The 21,681-nt window shown below is 41.2% G+C and overlaps 1 protein-coding gene and 1 long non-coding RNA gene across 9 annotated transcripts in view; one reads left to right on the top strand and one right to left on the bottom strand.

The window, feature by feature from the left end:
- The first annotated feature begins 2,812 nt into the window (after positions 1 to 2,812).
- The window catches only part of LOC113018066 (NACHT, LRR and PYD domains-containing protein 12-like), a 267,984-nt gene continuing 249,115 nt past the window's right edge, over positions 2,813 to 21,681 (top strand). The window contains exons 1-5 of one of the 7 annotated variants that reach the window (XM_080298056.1): positions 2,813 to 3,063; positions 3,176 to 3,325; positions 3,432 to 3,545; positions 6,303 to 6,379; positions 6,496 to 8,284. In XM_080298056.1, coding sequence (XP_080154182.1) covers positions 2,912 to 3,063; positions 3,176 to 3,325; positions 3,432 to 3,545; positions 6,303 to 6,379; positions 6,496 to 8,284 — 2,282 coding nt within the window. In that variant the 5' untranslated portion in view covers positions 2,813 to 2,911. The remainder of the gene's footprint in view (positions 3,064 to 3,175; positions 3,326 to 3,431; positions 3,546 to 6,302; positions 6,380 to 6,495; positions 8,285 to 21,681) is intronic. The other 6 variants (XM_080298055.1, XM_080298051.1, XM_080298049.1 and 3 more) reach the window with 6 other exon arrangements.
- LOC145425196 (uncharacterized) lies at positions 4,869 to 21,650 on the bottom strand. 2 transcript variants are annotated; one of them, XR_013905858.1, is made up of 3 exons: positions 20,836 to 21,650; positions 5,249 to 5,318; positions 4,869 to 5,040 (listed from the first exon to the last, which is right to left on the bottom strand). It is a non-coding gene; the product is annotated as an uncharacterized LOC145425196 (long non-coding RNA). The 2 variants fall into 2 exon arrangements; XR_013905859.1 differs by having other exon boundaries at positions 21,300 to 21,650.

Genomic DNA, 21,681 nt, shown 5'->3' with positions numbered 1-21,681 from the left:
TTTATCAAAGAGGGATTCCACAAAATTGCAGGTATCAGGATAAACAAAACTTAATTCATGATGTGGTGATACTTGAACTACTACTTAAATTTTACATTTATTTTCACGGTTCCCAGGCGTGATTGGCTGTACAGATGGCACTCACATTCCAATCATTGCTCCTTCAGTAAATGAAGGAGACTATGTGAACAGGAAGTCTTTCCACAGCATTAATGTACAGGTACATAGTTCCCTGTAGCATTTCAAACTAACAAATTATTTCATTATAGTAATGGATGCTAATTTGTGTTCTCTGCACTGTGAAGATCATATGTGATGCTGCCAACATTATCACAAATGTGGAAGCCAAGTGGCCAGCCTCTGTGAGTGGTGGTGGTGGAGGACCCCCACCTGTTTTTCGGGCCTCTGCTTTTTTTCTGTTGGCTATAACGGGCCACATTTGAGCATACAGAGTAAGCAAATATGTACTTGTAATGTGCTCAGATAATTTCAATAAGTGCTTACAGAAAGAAAGTTAATGTAGCCTCTAACTGCAATTGATTTACATGGGACAAACAGACCAAGCACTATGGCTCATAATACAATTACACCTTACCTGTTTGGACTATATTTTTATATTTCATTTTTACTTGCTGCCAGGAACGTTTGGGGCCTGTTGGGTTGCACCTGTGCTCACATCACGTCACAAAATAAAATGTATAAAATAAAAAATAAAATATAATAAAATAACGTGTTAAATGGGTGGAAATCCCTAGATCAATGTTTAAATTAACACTCACGCATTGACTCTGTCGGCTATGTTTTGCCATGCATGCTCCCTTTTTTTTGCAGCTGGGGCTGTGTTACTTTTTTTCTGCAAAATTTGCATGTTATCGGCATATGCTGCCATCAGAATTTCGGCGTCAAGCGCTGTAAAATACATTGACCGCGCCTTCTTTCCCTCCGTCTCCATGGTGACTCGCTTAATCTGTGCTCCAATAATCAGGGCTTTAACTTGGGGTTAAAGCAACTCCGCGTTGATTGAACTACTTGTTATCAGCCTTTCTGAAACCGAATATTCCGAGTTGGACAGTTCGGGGTTACTCAACCCTGAGTATCATTTTTAACTCTGAGTTTTCTAAACCGGCTTCCTGAAATAGGGCCCTGATTAGTCGACTAATCGCAAAAATATTCGGTGACTAGTCGAATATCAAAATAATCGTTTGTGGCAGCCCTACTGTTAACGAGTTTTCATGTTTCTGTAATCCAATGTTTATGTTTTACGTTTAATGTTTTTCACTCTGAGTTTTCTAAACCGGCTTCCTGAAATAGGGCCCAGGGGCCCGTTCTTCGTACCTCGCTAAGTAAGTTAGCTGGATTAGATTGTTGACGATTTCGCGTGATCTTGGATCATTCGGTTCCCCGAAGCTCATCCGGGACTTGCTGTCATAGCAACAGAGCCGTAAGCGTAAACCTGCTCGGGAGCAGGTTTACTTTATGTAAACAGGATTAGATCGCGGCCACGCAGGTATGTCCGCTTCATTTATACGAAAGCAACAGCGATATTCCACCACTGTTTCACCATAAATAAATAACATCAATGTAACTAAAGATAATGCAGCACTTGATCCTTTTATTGATGTCACACAGATACATACAGGTCATTTCCTAAAAAAGGGAAATGTACTATTAACATTCTATTACATGTATGTGATTATTACAGATGTAATTCATATTTCAGAGTAGTAATTGCAAATTACTTCGTGTAATCAAGATGAGAGACCACGGCTATAAAAGCGAAGGTGGATTTGGGAAGTCTGTCACAGCCATGTCCTGTCCGTATACGCGAGCCACCCATTGAGGAAGGTGCAAGATTGATAAGGAGAGTCCTCAGAATTCAGCGTATGTTGCGGGATAGACAGGATCCTTTAGCTCAGCGCGACAGTGTGCTCATTGAGAGATATCGATTTTCCCGTGAGGGTATTATTTACTTAACCAACTTGTTGACGAGGGGGTGCAGGACCACCACCTGTCTTTTTTTGCTCTGCCCTTTTCTTGGTTGCTGTTATGAACAAACTAACAGATTATTTCAGGGTCTCTTTCCAAGAGACGAAAAGCAATATAAGTGATAAATATTACCATTCTGTAGAATATTCTTATATTTCACTTTTACTTGTGCCCATGTTCTAGTGGGTCCTGTTGTGGCTCTAATGTGAAAGGGGATATAATATAACAATATAATATAATGTAATATAATATTGGATAATATAGTGTAATATGATAAATCTATAAATAAATAATAAAGTGACTGAATAGTGGTATTGTCATGCGCTTTGGGTGCCTTGAAAAGCGCTATATAAATCCAATCCATTATTATTATTGTTATTATTAAATTACTTACGAGTTTAATTTGTCAGCAACTTTCTGCCAGCCCTCTCTCCTTGCTTTTGCAGCCTTTGCAGTGTTCCCTTGCGTTTTAATTAAACTCTGAAACTCCTGAAATCCCTCAATCAAGAGTTCTTGCTCTGCTGCCGAAAAATACCGAGCGCTCTCCTTCGACATTTTCGCCGACCAATCAGAGGGTTGCCGATCAATGTTTCTACTATCGATGCGTAGCCCCTTTTATGACACCCAGTGATGTCACATTACTGCGTCCAGCTATACTAATCGTCAACAGCAGGTGTGTTTGGGGAACCGGATTAGCGAGCTCACGGTTAGCGCGATGGTTTGGTCTTGGATGTGTCATTTGATCTTGGATGTAGTAAGCGACGTACGAAGAACGGGCCCCTGGTGTTGCAGCAACAGTCCCACATGGAAACGTCAACACTCAAACTCAAAATCTCTTTTTGTCAACAATAAAATGACAGCAGACCAATTTGAACAAAGTTGGTAAAAAGCTTCAGAAATTAGTAAAATATTAAAAAGTGTCTTGATGCTCAATCATCCAGTAAATCCCCAAAAAGTTGATTCTGTTCATCTGGACGTTTTCAGCAGCATGGATCAGTGTGAGGACAGAGAGGAGGGAGTCCCTCCCTCTAAAAGCACTCTGTGTGGGGAACATGAGAGCCAGACCAAAGCTCAGAGGTGAGATGACCATCTCTAACTGTCCATGACTCTTCTCCATGTCACAGCTCAGCACTCACATCACTGCTCCATCATTATTCACACTCATACCTCTGTGTGTGTTGTTTTAAAGCCCAGAGCTGTGGGGCGTACCAGGCTCAGCTGGACATAACCCTGAAACTAATCCAGAGCCTGGACCTGAACCCAGCTGTGTTTCCTTAAAGAGCAACGACTCGAAGGAAATTGGTGAAAACTTTAACAAAAGACTGTTATGTGACAAAGAGTAAGTACATTATTTTTATGAGATTGTTCATCATGTCTTTAATTTAATGTTTCCAGTTTTTCCTTCCTGTCTCATGAAGCTGTTACATTTATTGTTTTTCTTTTAGGATCAATAAGAGGCCAGAATCTCCTGGACCTGAACCCAGCTGTGTTTCCTTAAAGAGCAACGTGTCGAAGGAAATTGATATAGACTTTAAAGGATGTTCTTCTGCTGCTGAGAGGTAATGTGTGTCTAGATGTTGTTCCTGACTCTGTATTTTTGAATAAATCCTCATGTTTAATATCAGCTCAGCTCTTTTTCACACACATTTCTATGTTGGTATGTGAAGCGGTGTGTGTTGGAGTGTTTCCACAAACACAGCAGTCAGAGTGGAAAGAGTGGATGTTGTAGGAGGTGTTTGTGTAGTGAAGAGGCTGAGTGTCTGTAGGACTCCAGCTGCTCCAGCAGGTGTCTCCTTTGTGCTTTGCTTCAAACACAGTGTAGGGAGGAGCTTCCACTCAGGTGTTTCAGGTGTTGCTGGATGGAGGAGGACAAATAGTTTTTCCCTTCAGTGACACCTCAGCAGCTCAATGTTCTGGGAGATGTTTGTCTTTATGAAGGTTTATGGATTCTTGTTCTTACTTTGGTTAAACTGAGCAATACATTTTCCATCTAACATTTAAAGTAAATTTCCAGGTGAATAAAAGATCTGCAGCTGCAGCCTCTGTGATGTTTCACAATCTGAAAGTAACAAATTCAACCAGAGTTCAAACAAAGGCTTAATATACGTGTGTGTTTGATATAATGCCAACAAGTACAAACAGGTGCTCTTACAGGTCTTAATCACAGAGGTCTGATAAGTCTGGTGACTTTCACACTCAGCAATTTTGCTGCCTTTTATTTTATATTGGCCTTTTTAAAGCCCTTCAAAGTCTCCCACATTCATACAGAGCTTTTAACACCAAACTCCTTTACAGTCCTTCTCCTCTCACACACGATCACACGACTGATTTGTCTGCAGCAGCTGTGTTACTGCTAGTATTTTATTATGTGTGTAATCTCCTCATATTGTTCCTGTGGTTTAGTTTGACTTCCTTCTGCAAACTCAGCTGCTCTGTTGCTGATACACCTCTCCATGAATATGATTGATCAGATGCTGTCAACACCATGTGTTTCATGTGAACGCTCAGCTGAAACCCTGGGTTGACTTATCGAGTTAATAACAAGCTTCACGTGACTGTGAATGCTAAAGTGAATCCAGATAAAGGAAAGAGACCCTGCTAATGTTGGACTCACTTCTTAGTGTAGATCCCAGGAGGAAGTTCAACATAGCCATTCTTTGTGCTAGCTCGACCAAACCTGAGACCACAGTGCAGGATAATGATCATCATCTGTCTCTGTCAAGGACATTTAAAATCCACAAATAACAAACATAATTATATTTTATCATTAAAAATATGTTTTCAATTAAAAAAGCATGAGCACACTGGTGGATTACAGAAACATGAAAACTCGTTAACAGTAAAGTTAATTTAGACGTAAACAAAGTGCAAACATACTGAAGTAGAAGGACTGATGTTTGTGTTAACCCTCACATGGGCTGTACAACATTATATAGGGAGACAAAAACAGAGATTATCGTAGCCATCGCTCTCTCGCATGGACGTGGCAGTCTTGCTGTCTGCTGCGAATCCTCCCCGTACCTCCGTGACCTCGTCTGGTATCTGCTCCCTCCTCTGTAAGAGACAGTAAAGGAAAACACGTCTCTGCCTAGTCTTGAAAATCTAATCTTATCATCCATTGTTCTTCTAGGGCCTCTTCTTCTTGTGGCCTCAGCTAACTGCTAATATTTAAATGGCTAACATTAACATGTGTGCCAGCCAGGTTCACATTTATGATGAACTACGATTAATTAACTGATGTTGAAACTGGAGCTTTACTGACCTCTGAAATTCCTCCTAAAGTGTTATTCAGTGTTGTGACAGTCAGCTGCTTCAGCTGCTGCTGGGATGGGCTGTGGCAAAGAGAACAGAGAAAATCCAAATCAGAGTTTTTCTCTGAATTAAAAGCAAGGAAACAACAATATATTCTACATGGTGAAACTGATGGTTTCTGGTGTTTGGGTCTGTTTTTCTGTATTTATGCAGATAACGTGTAAACTCAGATGAATTATACCATCAAATGTTAAAGGAAAATATCAGGATGAGTGTCTGTGAGCTGAGAAGGACGTGAAGCGAGCAGTTTATCCCAGAGCTGAAGCTGCTCTGTGTGCAGAGATGAGCTCAGATTCCTGCTGTGATTGATCAACAGTCACAGAAATGTAGACTTGTAGTTATTACTGCAGTATGGTCACAGCAGATACTGATAAACATGTATTATGAGGATGGATGATCAAGTTTCTCACTCTCTCCTTTAAATCTCAGTTTTTTTCTTCTTCACAGTTTATCTGTTAATTTATTAATGAATAACACTGAAAGAGTTTCTGTTATATTTCCCCTTGAACATCAGCTTATTAGGGCGGCATTAGGAAATAGCCCCCCTCCAAAGAATGAATAAATGAATGATGATAATAATAAAATGATTCAAAAGCAGAGCTCAGAGTGGTAGAATGGTCAAACATGGATCCACGGGTGGTTCAACTGCATTTGGTGACGTGACTAAAGCAAATCTTTCAAATAATCCCACCATCAACGGGATGTTGTCTCCTTTACTACGGTTACTTTACTTGGTCACCGTGTGAATTTCTTTGAAATGAACCAAATTCTTTTATTTGTTGGTTGTTGCATATTTAACCTCTACAGTCAGGAAAGGAGGAGATGAGGCCTCAACAATGTTGGGTTGTAGCTGTGGTTCAGGTTAGAGTGAGTGTCCATGGAATAAATGTAAGTCAGTGAACTGGAAACATGACTGTGTTCAAACTTTGTTTTCCTTTTTATAATGAGTCTAATCAAAGGTGGACAGAAGTATCTCCACTTTGACTTTTCTGTGTCACCATCAGAGCTTCTGCACAGTGTGGAGAAAGATCCAGAAGCAGAGCTGGACTGCAGACAGCCAGTCAGAGCAGCTGTGTACAAAGTAAGACTGAACATCTGTCTGCTGATGGACTCATTTCTGAAAACTGGACTTCTTGTGTTGTTCAGACATTGAAGACTTTTCTTTCTCTTTAGTCTCATTGTTTTTCTTTCTTTCAGCAGATGTTGGTCTGCAGGAGGTTTTAGATGAACATAAGGTCAGTCTGAGGAGGAGATGTGAACGTGTGACTGAAGGAAGTGATGAAACAGGAAGTGGAACCCTCCTCAACAGGATCTACACTGAGCTCTACATCACAGAGGGACAGAGTGAAGAGGTTCATACCCAACATGAGGTGAGGCAGCTGGAGACAGCTTCCAAGATGGACACCCTCCATGACGCTCCAATCAGGTGCCAGGACATCTTTAAAGCCTTACCTGACCAACAGAGACCCATCAGAGTGGTTCTGACCAACGGCGTGGCTGGTGTTGGAAAAACCTTCTCAGTGCAGAAGTTCACTCTGGACTGGGCAGAGGGCTTGGAGAACCAACATGTCAGTGTGGTGGTTCTGCTTTCATTCAGGGAGCTGAACCTGATCAGAGATGAGCAGTACAGTCTTCTGGAGCTGCTCCATGTTTTCCATCCAACATTACAGAAGGTCACAGCAGAGAAGCTGGCTGTCTCTCAGCTTTTGTTCATCTTTGACGGCCTGGATGAAAGCAGACTTTCATTGGATTTCACCAACAGGAAGCTGCTGTCTGATGTCACACAGAAGTCATCAGTCAGCCAGCTGCTGACAAACCTCATCCAGGGGAATCTGCTTCCCTCGGCTCTCGTCTGGATAACTTCCCGACCCGCAGCAGCCAATCAGATCCCTCCTACATGTGTTGACAGGCTAACAGAAGTACGAGGCTTCACTGACGCCCAGAAGGAGGAGTACTTCAGGAGGAGATTCAGTGATGAAGAGCTGTCCAGCAGAATCATCTCCCACATGAAGTCATCCAGGAGCCTCCACATCATGTGTAGTATCCCAGTCTTCTGCTGGATCACTGCTACAGTTCTGGAGCACATGTTGACTACAGAGCAGAGAGGAGAGCTGCCCAAGACCCTGACTGACATGTACTCACACTTCCTGCTGGTTCAGACAAAGAGGAAGAAGAACAAGTACCATGAGGGACGTGAGACGAGTCCACAGGAGCTGACGGAGGCTGACAGGGAAGTTCTTCTGAAGCTGGGGAGGCTGGCGTTTGAACATCTGGAGAAAGGAAACATCATGTTCTACCAAGAAGACCTGGAGCAGTGTGGTCTGGATGTGACAGAGGCCTCGGTGTACTCAGGAGTTTGTACAGAGATCTTCAAAAGAGAGTGTGTGATCTTCCAGAAACCAGTCTACTGCTTTGTTCATCTGAGCATTCAGGAGTTTCTGGCTGCAGTCTACATGTTCCACTGTCACACCAGCAGGAAGACAAAGGTGCTGAAGAACTTCTTGGGAAAAAAATACGAGTCCTCTCTGGATGATTTCCTGAGCAGAGCCATGTATAAATCCCTCCAGAGTAAAAATGGCCACCTGGACCTGTTTGTTCGCTTCCTTCATGGCCTCTGTCTGGAGTCCAACCAGAGACTCTTAGTAGGTCTGCTGGGTCAGACAGAGATCAGTCCAGGAACCATCCAGAGAGTCATCAACAACCTGAAGGAGATGAACAGTTATGGAATCTCTCCTGACAGAAGCATCAACATCTTCCACTGTCTGATGGAGATGAACGACCTCTCAGTACATCAGGAGATCCAAGACTTCCTGAAGTCAGAGAACAGATCAGAGAAGGAACTCTCTGAGATCCAGTGCTCAGCTCTGGCCTTCATGCTGCAGATGTCAGAGGAGGTTCTGGATGAGTTTGACCTGCAGAAGTACAAAACATCAGAGCGGGGACGACAGAGACTGATTCCAGCTGTGAGGACCTGCAGAAAGGCTGGGTGAGTCCAGATGTGATCATTAACATCATTGATCAGTGTAGTGTTAAGGTTCAAAAATATTGGGGATGGAGACAAGAGAAAAACCACAATAACAACACTGGTCCGGTCGGGTTGAGTCAAACGATGGTTTTAATGATCACACGCGTGGGAGATGGACACTGATGCAGACAGCCTCAAAATCTCAAACTGGTGGAGCATTGCTCAAACTTTTATAGCCTCTGGTGTCTCCACCTTATCATAAAACCTAAACATTCACATGCTTTCTCCCACACAGCACCTAAGCTACGACCTTGGCTCCCCGTTTATCTGCTCCTGCTGAGATGGGGCAGAAAACTCCAGTATGTTCTGTTCTCTTCTAATCAGACAAATAAAGCAATGACTTTCTGCAAACAGTATTTCTTATAACTCAGCAGTATAATGCATCATAAAACAATATCATTCATTCACAATAAATCAACAGTTTAATATAATGCACATCAGTTTAACTAATGCAATAGTTATCAGCTTCTTCTAATTCAGGAGAATAATGCAAACTAAAACTACATAATAATTCACAATCTTTAATTAGGGGTATAGCATGGCATAAAATAATATTAGAATCTAACAATTCCCCCTGATGAGGTCATTAGAATAATGACCTCACCAACACCCTTCAATTCAGTGTGGCCGGGTTCATCTCTTCTCACTCCTGAGGTTCTTTGTCCCCCTGATGGGCGAACCATATGTGGGATGACCTCTGTGTTTGCGCAGTTCAGATGCAAGAAAAACTATTATTCCAACAATAGCGGGTACAGATGACACTCCCCAGGTCTCCCACAGCTTTTAGCCTTTATTTTATTGCTGCAGCTACCAGTGTCGTCCAGTTGGGTGATCCTCTGCTCTTCATTCTTCAACCTTAGGGGTTAGACAACCCTTCAGTCGTGGCACAGATCAGGGGATTATTCTGCCCCGATTTCGAACAACGATCTGTGTATCCTCCAGAAAAAGGAACAGGAAGGTGTTCCCCTTTTTGCCCAAAAGCCTCTCGAACTTCGTTGGTCTGGTGTTCCCGGATTTCCGCCAACCCCTTCATGGTTATTGCTGTGTTTATGGGATCCATCCTTTTGTGGTGACTAGCTGGAGCCCAAATGCCATGACCCTTGGACCCAGTTGATGTCTCGGCAGTCACTGTGTCTATCTCTGCTACGGAGGATCCTCGCATATCTGTGACCTCGTCTGGTGTCTGTTCCCTTCCCTGTAAGAGACAGAAAACCAAAACACCTCTCTTCCTAACCCTAATAATCTAATGTTGTTATCTACTGACCTTCTAGTGATTCAGAATTGGTTTAAAACATTCAGAATGTCCCAGGGACTTATTCTAATCATATCCTATGTGTGTGTAAGCGTGTTTGCATTTAGCCCTCTGCACTCAAGGCATTTCCTACACTTTATCAGTCCGGACAGTCACGCCAAACGAAGCTTCTGACCTTCAAAAGACCGAGTGCCAACTCATTATAAGCACATTTGCAAGGTGTGTCTGAAAATTATTGAAACCACTCTTTTTAACAAAAGACCAAGAAATTAACAAATCTTCTAAACGCTATTCAGTTCATTTCAATGATTAATGCTTAAACATGGACGTCATGATCTATGCTTCTCACTGATTCTCTAAAAGGTCCGTCTTCTCGGACCGCTATTAGCTTAAGCTTTACCATACCTAAGGTATTAAAGACACAAATGAAGTTATAAAATGTTCAAATAATCCTTGTTTTATGTTAAAGCTCAACTTCCCCTCTCCCCCTTTTTTGACACATTCCAATGTGTCAAATCAACGGAGCTAGAACATTCAAAAAAGTTAGGCAGCTACAAAGTTTCCCAGACTCTTAAGGTGATCCGCGTGTAATGTTCTGACTCAGGTATTTAATATTTTAATAAAGGTCGTTTAATTAACTACCACTACTTAAACTAAATTTAAAGACATAATTGAAGAAAAGATCACAAAGAATAACATGATATCAGTGTTTTGTAAGCGCGTGCGGCCTTCTATGCTCGAAGCCTTTTCCCTCAATAGATCAGTCAGACATTCGCGCTGACTGTAGCTTTTAACCCTTATTAACTTGAGCACAACTCTACAATGAGCAACAAGTTGCAATATGTATGAAAATGATCATGGTTACACCTGCAATGAAAAATTATATCATTATCCTAACACCTGTAAATAGAAGATTCATCAGAGGTTATAACAAACAAGCTTCAATAAATGATCATCGATGCAATGCTTGTTGCATGATTCTCATACAATAATAATGCTGATATTAAAAATAACAGTAAAACACCCCCTTTTATCCCGTTTCACTCGACACATAAACGTTTATAAATGCCTCTTTCATTCTTAATTTTATTTCCCCCTGTTCTCCCCTTACTGACCACAGCGGGGGGATCTTAGTTTTGAATCAGCCATGAATCCAGCTCACCTGATTCATCAGTGAGCTCCACCATCACTGGCGTCTGACAGGGTGGCGCTGCATACTCTTCCTTTAATGTCACTATTTTCAACCTGTTAGTTAGAGTGTTTAAACCTGAAGTCGACTACGTCCACAACAAGTCAATACAGCTGTAAATGTGGCCAATTATCAATCTATTACCAATCAATAACAACAGATAACTTCTATTTTATGCATGCTTTTAATCAACCACTCACCCAGAGGATCTCCAATCCCAGGAAATTCCTTCTCCTCAGTCAATGAGTCTGTCCTCCTTCCATGCCCTGGTAACTGGTCCATCCAGAGCCACATGATCTCAAATATACATACGACAAGCCAAACCACACCTTGGTCACACCAACCCTTTTCCGCCCCGAAGATGTCCAATGCCATCCTCGTATGGACTGAAAGTGGCTTTAACACTGACTGTCCTGACAATCCATCTCATACATTTCCTGGTCAGATTTGGCCAATCTCTGCACCAGGGTTTTAAACGTTTCGCCATTTTCATTAGTTGTTATTTTTTTATTTAGTTTCAATTCCAGATTTTCAATTTCTACCAGTTGTAATTAGTTTTTACCAATTCTTTGCTAGTTTAGTCTAGTTTTTATTTTCTGAAACTCCTTAGTTTCAGTTCAGTTTTAGTTGTGTTTTGCAAAAATTAAGTGTAACAAAATCTCAGTTCCATCATATCAATCATGCTCTTCTGGTTATCCTTGGGTGTTGAGACTAATAACTGTTAACTCTTGCCGCACCGAGTGTTCCTAATTTTGGTTGAAGTGAATTGATAACCTTTTGAAGGCGATTGTTTCACACCTTTATTTAGATGTCCCAGTCCTGTTATCTCGGGATACATCACGCTGCCTTATCTGGGGTTAGCTGTTTTCGGGGGATGCGGGTTGAGTGGGGGAGCTCTTCAAGGAGGGAGAGAGTACTCCCCCTGATGAGGTCTTCTAGGTAAGCTAGGTTAACCTTCTTGTGTGAGCTTTTCAAATGCACTTTAAGGTTTGTGGGATTTTTAGTCTTATAGATGTCCCTCCTAACCCCCTGATGACCCAGTATTTCATTTTTGCACACTGTAGTACACATTTAGTTTTTGCTTGTAGCTCTCATACTCTACTTGCCACTCCTCTAAGTCCTGATGTTTCTTAGAGAGGACAACAGTACCTTTAAAATTATATCACATGTGTGGGGGTGTGGCCTTGCCAATTGTTTTTCCCACCTTTTCAAAATGGCTGGCGTGCCCACAAGCACATTTTATAGAAGAAAGGAAGGTAAGCTTGATATTTACATTTAAAATGTTTTGTTAAACTCAGATTTTTATTTTATTCAAAAAATAAACATCTAGTAAATAATTTGAGGGGTCTTTGAGAATTAGGCTTATTTTGTTTCACAGAGAACATGACTAATTTATTAATGTGTGCTCTACACATTGGGACTTTGTACTTATATTTATTTCACTTTTTCCTAATACACAACTTTTGACAAAGGCAGAGAGAATTCATAGCAGAATTATTGAGGGAGATTCAAACATAGATTTTTCAAAAGATAAGAGTCATGTGAGCCAGGTAGGGGAGGGTGAGAACCCACTAAGAGCCACACAAAGATTATCGAGATGCAGTGGCAGATGCAATAGAGGAAAACACAGGGCCACCTAAAATCTGTCCTCCTATTTGGTGCAAAAGCAACATGTAGGAGAATCTGGAATTTTTTGATTTTGAGTTAAAAAGAAAATATGGGTAAAATGCAGAAATCTTTTCCAGTAAAGTAAAAAATAAGAGTCGCAGTTATAGCTGAATCCATAACACCTAATTGTTTCTACAAGATCACGTCGTTGCTAAAAGTTATCAGTGATCTCAATGTGTGAAAAGAACTCACAGTATCTGGAGTTTAAGCTCCTCTTGGCTGAGAACCCTGGGGCAAACATGTGAACAAGACCTCAATAGTACCAGTAATGAAGAGTTCTCTCCAAAGATCAATAAAAGGAAGCCCCCATCCGATGAGAGTGTAGCAAAATATGGTTCACTCCACTTGCCTGAAATAGTTAACAGTCCAAGGCATTTCAGTTGTAGAATGGTTGGGTGCAACAGCAAAACATATGTGAGATGTGGGAAGTGCCAAATGTTCCTTTGTATCTCCAAATAAAAATAAAAAATCACAGTACTTCCTCAGATATCATAAATAAATTGACTTTTGTGAAATAGAAAGCCCAGTGCAATCACTTGTTCCTGAACCAATGGCTTACAGCTAGTGAAGTGTCAGTGACTTCTAATTTGATCCCTGATCTACAGTTTTATGATATTGTTATATAAATAAGTTTTAATATCCTGCTTACAAAAATTTCAGTGGAACATGTAATCTTCTTAAATAGCTCTTGAATGTTGTTAGTTTCACATTCGTGATCAATGAACTCCCCTTGTGCACTGTAGTGCACATGTTATAAAATTTAAATAAAATTAGTTAAACACAATTTTGTTTTTGCAATGTGTTTATTTTACCGTCCCAACACTCTTGATTTATCTTAAAAACAAAAAAAGAAAAAAGAAAAAGAAAAAATGAAAATACTTATTGATGCAACTAAACAGATTTTGCTATAAATCCAGTTAATTTAAGTTAATTTTGTGAACATTCATTACAGTTTTAGTTAGTCTTCCTTTTTGTTTTGATTTTATTACCGTTAACGCAAATTTTTTCCACTTCTAGTTTTCGTTATTTCATTTGTTGTCTTTAATAATAATAATCTTCTCTACACCCTTGAATAAACATACTTAATATGATCAACATTTTTGCTGTGTATCAATTCACTTTTTTTTTTTTATTCAAATGCTCCAGCCTTATGTGGTTTGTGACATGTGTTGATCTAAACCTCCACTCTGTCTCTAAATGTTTGAAGACTTTTTAAGTTCAGGGTCAAATTTTGAGAATTTGACCATAAGTGAAAGTTATGGCGTTATCACCCCCTTTGGGGATTACCTTTTTCCAGTTTTGATGATATTCCTCCCCATTCTCTATTTTTTGCAAGTACCCCTCTTCGGTGTCGAGAAACTGTTGGTGTGATCAAGCGGGTGCTGTAAAAACAAAAGCTCAGGACAGAACAGTCACCAGTCATGTACTTCATTCAAAATTAACATATATTAAACTTCATATTGATCCTCTGAGTGTAATGGTACATTTTAATTTGCACTTCTCCAAACTAAAAACAATATTTTCTTTATTTTACTCTTGTTCTTGTGCAGCACCACCCCTCAGCACATGCCCCTGTTATTTTATCTTACTTTTAAATTGTTGACTACTTCAAGAAAGCGCCCAAAAGACGGGGACCAGTGTTTATCATTACATATCTCCATTTTGAGTGTGGCTGTCTATCATTCCCCTGTTATTCATAGACCTCGGTGGAGGGTTGTTTGTTTGTTTGTTTTTACCTCTAAAAAAATTTATTGACTTTTTACAGTGACCCACTATGGTTAATAATAACATGTTCAGTCGTGAGTGGAATCAAACCTTTTCTTCACTTTAGCATTTAACATTCCCAACCATATAATATGATACATTAATTACAACACAGCTACTAAAACACAATTTTCTTAATGCAAACATCAGTAACTCAAAATTAGCAACCAAAGGGTTAAGTCTGCAGTTCACACTGCTGTGAAGCTACAGCTCTTTAGTCTCTGACCTCCTTCTGTTCTTGCAAACAAAACAAAGCAAGACAAAACATCCACCCTTCTTTTACAGGCTGGGTGAATTGTCTGTGGACGTTCAATAATCCTAAAGTCGGCACCGTTTTTTGTCTCAGTATCAAGTCAGTTAAACTTTTAGTCGTCAGTCCATCGCAGTCCAGACACATGCACATCCACACACATTCATACCAGATATTGCTGATAATAGAGTCTCACGCGCAACCTATTCGAGGCTCCCTCACCAGCAAGATGACGTCATCATTTTAAAGGAAACAGTTCCTTGTTTGTTTTTCCTTCTTTGGACTGGATTGACTCGCTGCAATCCTTTTAGGCTTCAGGATCAGTGTCCCATATAAGTGAATTTTCTCCCAAGCCCATTATAATCATGGAGAAAAAATACTTTGCGACTGTTTTCAGTAAGAATATTTTATAGCGCTTTAAAGTTCAATCTCTTAGGCCTGGATTAAAGAGCTGATTTGTTAAATCAGGAACTCACAAAATACCAAAATATCACCACCGGTGGATCACACCTCTCAGATGTTCTTATCTCAGTGCACTGTAACAAAAGAAAAAACAAACGTAAACAATGAAACACTCATATAATAACAGATACTGGGGCCCATTGGAAACATGTCCAAAGTTCAAACCATCTTTCTCTCTCTTAGAGAAAGAGAACAATCCAAACCTCACTGATAGAATCAACCTAGTGTCAAACAAAACCCTAAAATCAACCCAGACTTCACACACTATATTTTGTAGGCATACAGGCACCATAACTCCTTTTTTTTTTTTCACTGACAAAAACATGTTGGATCAACTTAATTCAATAGTAGACACTGGTTGCACACAAATGTTTTGCTTTGGCAGAAACTTAAACAACTGAGTCAAATCAACACAACCTTTTCATATTCTCTCCGAAATAAAACTCACATCATTCACTCATCATTTTCACTCTGTACCACTGCTCCTTATCAGGCTGTGTGAAGCACAGTACACAATTCAGTGGAGGCCTTAAGCCATAAACAGACATCACGCACAGACATTGTTTTCACAACCAAACTATTTTAGACCTTGTCCCCTAAATCTACACAGATGCCCTCTGTGTGGCATGAAATGCATTTAACCAATAAACAATCAATGAGTTCTTATTGTTGTAACCGACTCCATATTTGGATGTTCGTGTGCAGCATTTGTTAGTAAAGCATTCTTCATTGCATCAGCGTGTGTGTATCACTCTTTATTGCACAAGCTTGTAGATGTGTGTGTGTGTGGATCACTTCTCAGTGAATTGAATCAGCATTTCGTTTTTTTTTTTTTTTTTTTCCTTTTGCACGTGTGTGTGTCATTTCTCACTCAATCAACGAGTGTATATGTTCATATGTGTGTTTCTCTTCATTCTGAGTCAGTGCATGTGGATGGGTGTGTTTGTGTGGGTGTTTGTGTTCATCACTTTCCTGTTCTGGTGTTCTGGGTAAACCACGGCCTGAAGCGTGCCCTGGGGTCCTGCCCTCCTACTTTTCAGTCCGTTTGCATCCGTTGGTGCTGCTGCTCAAAGTTCTGTCCATACTGGTTCTGGCCCCAATTGAGGCAGGTCTTTTTCTCCAGTATCCTGCATCTTCTCCTTATTCCACTCCTCCTTAGCTTGACCCTTTTGCTTCTGTAGCTCCTTCAGGGTTTTGATACGCAGCTCAATCGTCTGGATGTCAGTGTCAAGCTCCAGTCTACGCTGCTGCTCCAGCTCTTCCTCTGTTTCTCCCAGCCAAGTCAAGATTTTGTTCAGGTCAAAGTTCAGCTGCTGTCACTGCTGCTCGTTCTGCTTTATTCTCATCTTCTTGCTGAGGTCCTGAGCCTGATTTCAAGTCGTGTGTCTGGGACTCCAAGCCTGATGGGTTCGATAATCAGCCAGCTCCTCCTGAGCCATGCTCAGTTATCTGCTCTGATGCCTTGAGCTCTTACTGAGGGGGAGAAACCTCACAATCTTTTCCGTCCACTTCAGATTGAAGTCCATCGATGTTTTCCTTGCTTTGCTCCACGGCCTTTTGCGGCTTTGCTGTTCGGCTCTTTTCAGAGGTCAGCTCCTGGCCGAGCCCCGACACCTGTGCCTTCAGCTCATTTTCTCCTGGTGTTTTGTCCATTCTGAGGTGCCTCCTGACCTCAGTTACTCCTCCTGTTTCTGGCACGCCCTTTTTGCTGCCCGATGGTCATTGTTGGTCCGTCACTGTCCTGCACAGTTTTAATGCAGAATGGTTAAGGTCAGCATGGTTTTGCTCGGCCTCTCTTTTCATCTGGGCTTAATGGGCGTCTCGTCACAGCTCTGTCAGCTGAAGCTGTCTTCTTCCATATGGCAAAAATGTAAAGAGTGTGTGAGAGGGGTGTGTCCGATCAGGCACAACGCTGGTGGCTTTGCGAGTGCCTCGTTTTCCAAATCCAGATGTTTATTTGTCACGTACACAGCAACAGAGAGAACAGTCTGTTGTTGGAATGGCTGAGGTCCTTCACGATCTTCCTGGCCTTGGTCCAGCACCGCCTGCTGTAGATTGAGTGCAGGTCAGGGTGCTTGGAGCGGATGGTGCGCTCGGAGCGGATGGTGCGCTCAGCTGATTTCACAACCCTCTGTAGAGCTTGTCTGTCCGGCATGGTGCTGTTCCCGAACCAGACAGTGATACAGCTGCTCAGTATGCTCTCGATAGTTCCTCTATAGAAGGTGGTCAGAATCGGTGGTGGGAGCCGGGCCTTTCTCAGTCTTCTCAGAAAGAAGAGACGCTGACGGAAATCTCCCCGTGTAGTGAAACGGGCCTTGGATTAAACACTCTCCGTCTCTGCTGCATGAGATCGTTTTCTTGCAGCACTGTTGACATTTTCAAGCTGTTGTTGTGGGTCCAGCTGCTGTAGCATTTGGTCAGGGTCACATCAAAGATGTTAAAGGAGAGAGCAACGATGGTAGGGGGGAGAGCAGGAGTCCAGGGTCCGCCTCGGCTTCCCGGGCCGACAAAGCAGCCTGTAATCAAGCATAAAGAGAAAAAACAAAACAAACACAAAACAAAAACAAACGAACAGGAAAATGATGTTATTTTGGCTGCATTATTCAGAGAGGGGAGAAACAACGGGACCAGGCCCTGTGTCAGCCTTCTCTCCCCCTTTTTTTGTTTTTTCTCTCCATATAATCCACTCATGACCCGCCAAGCTGACAGGACAACACAGGTACATGTTAAAATTCTTAAGATCATGTTTAAAAGCACAAAAAATTGGAATTTTCTTTCATTTAGTAATCACTTGTATTAATCAATCAGCAGAAAACATGTCACAATTTGACTTTTATTAACCACTAAATTTGTCGTGTCTTTTTTTTTTTTTTGATGTTAAGTTGTTGTCCTGCAACCCAGAGGGTTTATTTGTTAGTAGTGGATAAACTTTATTATTTAACGGCGGGTATATGTTAAGTTTCACTGCTTTACTTGCTGGAAAATCTTCACGTGTTCATGGGTGTAAGCTGTTTCTTCATTGCGTGTATGTGCGTTTGTAAATGGGCTAATTTAACGTTTTTCCTCAAACGAGGCATTTCTCTAACCCGTGCCTCTCTCTCACATTTCTCTGCTTGTGTGTTTTTGTTTCACCTTTTTGTTGTGATGCTCCGGACGCCTTCCCAACCTGCACAAGTCTGTTGGCCCCAATTTTATGTGTTAAAACTTCTCTTAATTTCTCCTTTAATTCTCTGCTAGCTGCTGTCTTTTTACAGCTGCTGATCCTTGCTGAGTTTGGTTTCCATTACTATAATTTGCTTCGGCCGCTGTGCTTGTGGGGGCAGTTGGTCCAGGCCCGTAGCCACCTGTATCAACACACTGAGAGATTTATTTAATATCATTTTCATCACTGTTAAATAGACCAGCAGGCAAGACGCCCACCTTTGCACTGCAGACTACATGCCAGTCTCCCAACACACTCCTCTCTGAGTTTCAGTTTTAAAACCCAACACCATTCACACCCTAGTCATTCAAAACCTTATTTGTAATATTATAATCAGCAAAATCAGCGTTTTAATTACAGGCATGTATCATTATTTGCAAATCATAATTATAAAACTCAAAAACACGCTAAACAGGAAGCAAAGTCCTCTGTGCGCGTCACCGAACATTTGCATGTTCACACACAGTCTAAAAATAGCTTGCAGCGCTGCAGTGCGCTGTCGTCACACACAGGGTCACACAAAGCTCAGACAAAACTCTATTATTTTATATTACAAAGACGTCTTATATTTACAATCACTGACAGGCCTGACAGATTCAGCGCCTAACAAATTTCGACAAATTTAACCATAACGGGTCCAACCGAAGAAAGGTAACTTTTTTGTAATCAATCAAACAGTATCTGTTACTTCTGGAACAGTTTCTGACCTAATTTCTAAAGAGTGCCTACACAATTTCGATAAATTTAACCATAACGGGTCCAACCGAAGAAAGGTAACTTTTTTGTAATCAATCAAACAGTATCTGTTACTTCTGGAACAGTTTCTGACCTAATTTCTAAAATCCCTAACTCAATTTAACAGTATCCAAAAAAGCACATCACACCGTTCCAAACGGTGAGGAGAATCTAACTCCTAGCTTATTTCAGGATGCCCTGTACCCCACAGATAAGCCAAACTGAACTAACCCTGTTCGCCGACAGGTCAAGACCGCGCGTCCACGGCCAGGAGGGAGCGTAACCTCCGGGCTATGTGCTTCTTAGCGGACTCTAACTGCCGTTCTATAATAATTTATAACAATTTGAAACAACAGTCAACACCCTAAAACAAGAGTCTGACTAAGGCAAGTGCCACCTAGAGGTCAATGGAGCCTACCCTCACTTATAATCACACAGGACCACACTTAAACCCATTTTGGACTTTAACCAACAACATGACCAATTCCCCACCAAACTACTTGAGCCTTTATCTCATTTCCTTGGGACTCTAACCCAGCATTTCATACTTCTTCAACTTCATTACAGACTCTTAGCCGACTTTAACTGCATAACACACGGTGATTCTCATCAAAATCAAAACAGACCCTCTACCAGTAATTTCAGTGAGTAGACTTTAATTTAGTCATATCCAATTTGGCACACTTTGGAAATAATTCAACAGGTAGTGCCTTACCTTTAGATAAGCCGGCTTATGCCCACTCACATCAGACCACTGGCTCATGCCTGTCCGTTCGACAACCTCGGACCGTCCAAACTTTTAAATTCCACCCCAATACCACAGGACGAGCCCCCAAAATGTTAAGGTTCAAAAATATTGGGGATGGAGACAAGAGAAAAACCACAATAACAACACTGGTCCGGTCGGGTTGAGTCAAACGATGGTTTTAATGATCACACACGTGGGAGATGGACACTGATGCAGACAGCCTCAAAATCTCAAAATGGTGGAGCATTGCTCAAACTTTTATAGCCTCTGGTGTCTCCACGTTATCATAAAACCTAAACATTCACATGCTTTCTCCCACACAGCACCTAAGCTACGACCTTGGCTCCCCGTTTATCTGCTCCTGCTGAAATGGGGCAGAAAACTCCAGTATGTTCTGTTGTCTTCTAATCAGACAAATAAAGCAATGACTTTCTGCAAACAGTATTTCTTATAACTCAGCAGTATAATGCATCATAAAACAATATCATTCATTCACAATAAATCAACAGTTTAATATAATGCACATCAGTTTAACTAATGCAATAGTTATCAGCTTCTTCTAATTCAGGAGAATAATGCAAACTAAAACTACATAATAATTCACAATCTTTAATTAGGGGTATAGCATGGCATAAAATAATATTAGAATCTAACAGTAGGTTAGTAGTTTAATGTTGAAAATAAAATCAGATTGTAACCACAAAGTGTTTGTGTCCGTACGCTGCAACCTTCCACACCATTCCTTTATTGTACAGACTCAGCAGCAGCTCCATGGATCCCAAATCCAAGAGTGGAGAACAGATTTGAAGTGTGTCACATCCATGCAGTCACAGCTGTTTCCACCATGTTTCCACTGATATTAATCCTGTTCAATGACACGTTTCATATCAGTGAATATGTTCTTTAGGACGTCCACTGACATGTTTAAGTGTCCTGCTGGAAATCACTCAAATCATCCATGAAATCCATGAAAAATCCTTTTAGTGTTTCTAACTTCACCCTCTGTCCTCTCTCTCTCTCCATCCTCCTCACTGCTTCTTTCACTGATAATCACACAAACATCGTATTCAGCTACAAAATAACACAATAATATCATCTGATGATCAGTGATTATAAGAGCAGGATCCATATTTGATATCAGAGTAACACACTGCTTGGTTATGTGCAGTCATCATCAGTGACTGTGGGTCAAACAGAAGCTCTCTGATTGGTTGCTGACCTTGGTCACCTGTCCACTCTCACCTGTTTGTGTTTGCTCTCTCTTTGCTGTCTCCATCCTCTCTCTCCTTTCTCTCCCTCTCTGTCTTTGTACGTCACTCAGGTCCAATGGAAACAGTGACATTTACAAACCAATCAAAGACAAACTGATCCATGTCAGGTTATAACAATATTCAAAGTGAATACAGGCTGCTGCTGGACACAGACAGGTAACATCATTTTGACTTGCTGTCACCTGGATCTGGACTCATAAACACTGAAGCCCTGAACAGGAATACAAATCATTTTCTGCCAACTAGCGACACACCAGCAGATAATGGCTCAGAAAGCTAAAATGAGCCAATCATTTCTGTGTTTAGTTCCCCTGAAATCAGATCTGATATCAGCAGCTCTGAGTTCATTCATCATTATTGTCCAGTGATGAGATTTCTGCTCCGTTTGGTAACAGTCAGCAGGTTTTTCCTGCGTGTGGACGTGAACAGTCGTACCTGACAGCAGGTAGCAAACAGAGATCATCTTTCCAGCTGGAACTCTTCACTGAGCTGAACTCATTCAAAATGTTCTGGAGTCAAAACAGGAAACAGTCCAAATGTGTGTCTTCACTCTGACTCTGGATCAGATCTCAGTGACAGACTGTGGACATTATGGAAGCCTAAATGTGACACCATCTTCCTCCTTCATCTGCAGATTAAAGCCAAACAAAGATGCTCATTAAAAGTCTGCAGGTCTGAGAGAGACTCAATCGTTGTGTCATGTCAAACACAGTAAGAGGAGCTGAAGCACAGATGTGAAGAGCAGATTCATCAGATTATGACCTCACTCTGTTTTGTCTTCATATACATTCAGTCTGTGTTTATAATGCAGATTTTC

Source organism: Astatotilapia calliptera, chromosome 3 (genome assembly GCF_964374335.1).
Source record: "Astatotilapia calliptera chromosome 3, fAstCal68.1, whole genome shotgun sequence".
NCBI lineage: Eukaryota > Metazoa > Chordata > Actinopteri > Cichliformes > Cichlidae > Astatotilapia > Astatotilapia calliptera.
The sequence above is the reverse complement of the archived record's forward strand: the minus strand, read 5'-3'. Positions and strand labels throughout refer to the sequence as shown.